At 64.7% G+C, this 3534-nt stretch overlaps 1 protein-coding gene across 1 annotated transcript in view; it reads left to right on the top strand.

The window, feature by feature from the left end:
• Positions 1-3534, top strand: part of POLRMT (polymerase (RNA) mitochondrial (DNA directed)) — a 17985-nt gene that overhangs the window by 9124 nt on the left and 5327 nt on the right. The window contains exons 5-10 of the mRNA XM_011993053.1: positions 203-389; positions 1508-1657; positions 2063-2227; positions 2296-2466; positions 2672-2896; positions 3201-3532. Coding sequence (XP_011848443.1) covers positions 203-389; positions 1508-1657; positions 2063-2227; positions 2296-2466; positions 2672-2896; positions 3201-3532 — 1230 coding nt within the window. The remainder of the gene's footprint in view (positions 1-202; positions 390-1507; positions 1658-2062; positions 2228-2295; positions 2467-2671; positions 2897-3200; positions 3533-3534) is intronic.

Below are 3534 nucleotides of genomic sequence, written 5' to 3'. Positions count from 1 at the left end.
CAGCCCCCAGCCCCCACCACGTTCCTGCCAGGGTCTTAAGATCTGGGACAGTGCTTAGGCTGGGGGCTGGGGACCCCTGGAGGGCCTGACAGCTGCACTGAGAACTGCAGGCTAGCAGGAGGTGGCCACGAGGTGCCCCTGGGCTCTGTGGAAGCCCAGCGTGGGGCTGGCCCATCCCTCAGGCAGGCCTGCTGCCCCACAGGTGTCTGGAACAGATGAGCCAGGAGGGGCTGAAGCTGCAGGCACTCTTCACTGCCGTGCCCCTGTCCGAGGAGGAGCAGGCCACTGTGCTGACGGCCGTGCACAAGGTGAAGCCCACCTTCAGCCTCCCGCCGCAGCCGCCGCCCGCGGTCAACACCTCGATGCTGCTCAGGGACGTGTATGCCAAGGTGAGCCCACGTGGGGTCCAGCAGACGGACTTCAGTCCTCATAGCTGCCCTGAGGGGTCTCTGGAGCCTCAGCTCAGACCAGTGGGCCTCCCTGGTGCCCGGGGCTCACCTGGGCCGGGCCCTGGATTCTTCCCTTCCTCCTCCCAGAAGACTGAAGGAGCCAGAGCTGGGAGGGTCTTGGGCGTAAGGGTGTGGGCTTTGGGCTGATGAGGTGGTCGGGCGCCCCAGAGGCAGGGTGGGGTGACAGGCGAGAGCAGCGCCTTCGAATGGGGCTGCCAGGTGCACGCAGTGTGCTTGTCTTTCACTGAGGGGTAATTCAGCTGCCATAAAACCCTCTTAAAGGTGTAATTCAGCGATTTTAGTGTGTTCACAGTTGTCTAATTCCAGAATGTTACATCACCCCAAAAGGAAGCCTCATCTCCATCACCCGTCACTCCCCATCCCCTCCTCATCTCTGTGGCTGAGTCTGCCCTGGACATTCCATAGAAATGGGACTGCACACTGCGTGGCCTTTAGTGTTTGGCATCTCCCACTGAGCGTGACGTCCTCACGGTGCATCCGCGAGGCGGCCTGGGTCAGGGCTGAGTCATGCTCGGGTGCGTGGATGGCCGCACCGTGCTGGTCTGTTTGTCCGTTGATGGACGCTTGGGCTGTTTCTACTTCTCGACTACTATGAGTCATGCGGCTGTGAACGTTTGTGTACAAGCTTTTGTGTGGACCTGAGCCTTTGATTCTCAAAGTGCTGGGCTTTAGTTATTTTTAATTCATCTATTTCTGGATGGGTCACATTCACACAGTTCCAAGTTTGAGGAGAAAACAGCAAACATCTGGGGGCGCAGTGAATGGTCTCCCCAGGCTCTGCCGGCTCCCAGCACCACCGACCCCACCCCACGACGATGCCCACTGTCCCATCTAGAGGGCCCGAGGTCAGGAGGGGCCAAGGCCTCTGGTTTGGCCACTGGCAGTGACTTTACCTGCAGCCCGCTTTTCCCCGTCAGCGATGGCGGTCAGCAATTTGCACGAGACGCAGAAATGCGTGCACCCGTGCCTTTTCGGGGTCCTAGGAGGGCAGGTCTCCCTCCGGCTGAGCCCCCGACCTCACTACCCCATCCCTGCAGGATGGGCCGGTGTCCTACCCGAAGCTGCACTTGCCCCTGAAGACCCTGCAGTCGCTTTTTGAGAAGCAGCTTTGCGTGGAGCTGGCCAGCAAGGTGTGCGTGGTGTCTGTGGAGAAGCCTGCATTGCCAAGCAAGGAGGTCACACACGCGGTAGGAGCTGAGCCGGGGTCCCGTGTCCGCCGCGGGGGCTGAGCCGGGTCCCGTGTCTGCCGCGGGGCTGAGTTCAGTGCACGTGGTTGAATTGCTCATGCCCTGGTCTGGGCATGCAAGGCCTAGGATCTCAGCCTGGCTGCCGCTCAGGGGGAGCTTGTGGGGTCCTGAGGTTGGGTCCCGGCCTGTGGTGCTGGGCACTCTGCAGCTGGGCTTGTGCTCTTGGCTGCCTCAGGCGCACCGAAGCCGGCAGAGGGCGCAGGCCGGGGTGAGGAGCTACCCGGAACACACAGCAGGGACCTTGAGGGCCACGAGGTCTCCGCAGGGAGCTGTGGTGACCCCCGTCCTGTGAGCCTGGGTCCCGCCAGCTGCCATGGGGCTGACCGGGCCCTTCGTCCCTCGCAGCGGAAGACCCTGCAGACCCTGCGGGACCACTGGGAGAAAGCGCTGTGCCGGGTGCTGCAGGAGACCAAGAACCACCTGGAGGGCGAGGTGCGCAAGGGCCGGTTCTCACTGTACCCCTTCCTGTGCCTGCTGGACGAGCGCGAGGTGGTGCAGATGCTTCTGCAGGTGCGTCTTTCTCTGCGTGGCCGGGTCCCCGGGAGGGGCGGGCAGGCACTCACGGCCGCCTCCTCCAGGTCCTGCAGGCGCTGCCCGCCCAGGGCGAGTCCTTCACCACCCTGGCCCGGGAGCTGAGTGCACGCACTTTCAGCCGGCATGTGGTGCAGAGGCAGCGGCTCAGTGGTCAGGTGCAGGCGCTTGAGACGTACTACAGGAAGTACCTGCACGTGCTGGCCTCCGACACCAAGGTGAGGCGCGCACCCCCTCTCCTCCTGGCTGGGGCCAGTGGTGGGTGGGCGCGCTCCCTCTCTGGGGCAACTGGGTTTGCCCCCAAGCCTCAGCCTCTTCCTCTACCCTTGGGCTGACAGGGCCCCACCAGGGGAGCAGGCACGGGCGGTGGGGCGTCTGGTCGGAGGTCCCGATGCCCAGCTCTCTGACCGCCCTGTCCCACAGGTGCCCAACCCCTGCCTGCCGCGGCAGTACTGGGAGGCGCTGGGGGCGCCCGAGGTCCTGCGGGAGCAGCCCTGGCCCCTGCCAGTGCAGATGGAGCTGGGCAAGCAGCTGGTGGAGATGCTGGTGCAAGCCACGCAGATGCCGTCCAGTCTGGACAACCAGCACGGCTCCTCCCGGCTTGTTCCCGTGCTCTACCACGTGTACTCCTTCCGCAGCGTCCAGCAGGTGCCGGACAGCAGTGTCCTCCTGAGCTGGGGGGCATCCTGCTGGGGGGACAAGGGACCCCATGGGGTTGGCGCCTCTGGGTGGTGCCTTGATCTCAGCGCAGCCATCAGTACCTCCCAGGACTCGGGACACACCATGGGTGTCCGCGCAGCTGTCCAGCCGTGTCTAGAGGTGGCTTCTGTTCGTGGGAGGCCACACTGGTTTCTTGGTGGTGGGGGAGCCGGTCTCTCTCACCGAGTTTAAAGGGCGGCGGTAGGAAGTCACCGGCAGCGGGGCCCTGACTCGTCTGCCTGTCGCACCGCAGATCGGCGTCCTGAAGCCGCACCCGGCTTACGTGCAGCTGCTGGAGACGGCCGCGGAGCCCACGCTGACCTTCGAGGCGGTGGATGTGCCCATGCTGTGTCCCCCGCTGCCCTGGACTTCACCGCACACGGGCGCCTTTCTGCTCAGCCCCACCAAGCTGATGCGCACGGTGGAAGGCGCCACGCAGCACCAGGAGCTGCTGGAAACCTGCCCGCCCACCGCGCTGCACGGCGCTCTGGACGCTCTCACCCAACTGGGCAACTGCGCCTGGCGCGTCAACGGGCGGGTGCTGGACCTGGTGCTGCAGCTCTTCCAGGCCAAGGGCTGCCCCAAGC

This window comes from Mandrillus leucophaeus, unplaced genomic scaffold, assembly GCF_000951045.1.
Source record: "Mandrillus leucophaeus isolate KB7577 unplaced genomic scaffold, Mleu.le_1.0 Scaffold423, whole genome shotgun sequence".
In the NCBI taxonomy this organism is placed as follows: Eukaryota; Metazoa; Chordata; class Mammalia; order Primates; family Cercopithecidae; genus Mandrillus; species Mandrillus leucophaeus.
The sequence above is the reverse complement of the archived record's forward strand: the minus strand, read 5'-3'. Positions and strand labels throughout refer to the sequence as shown.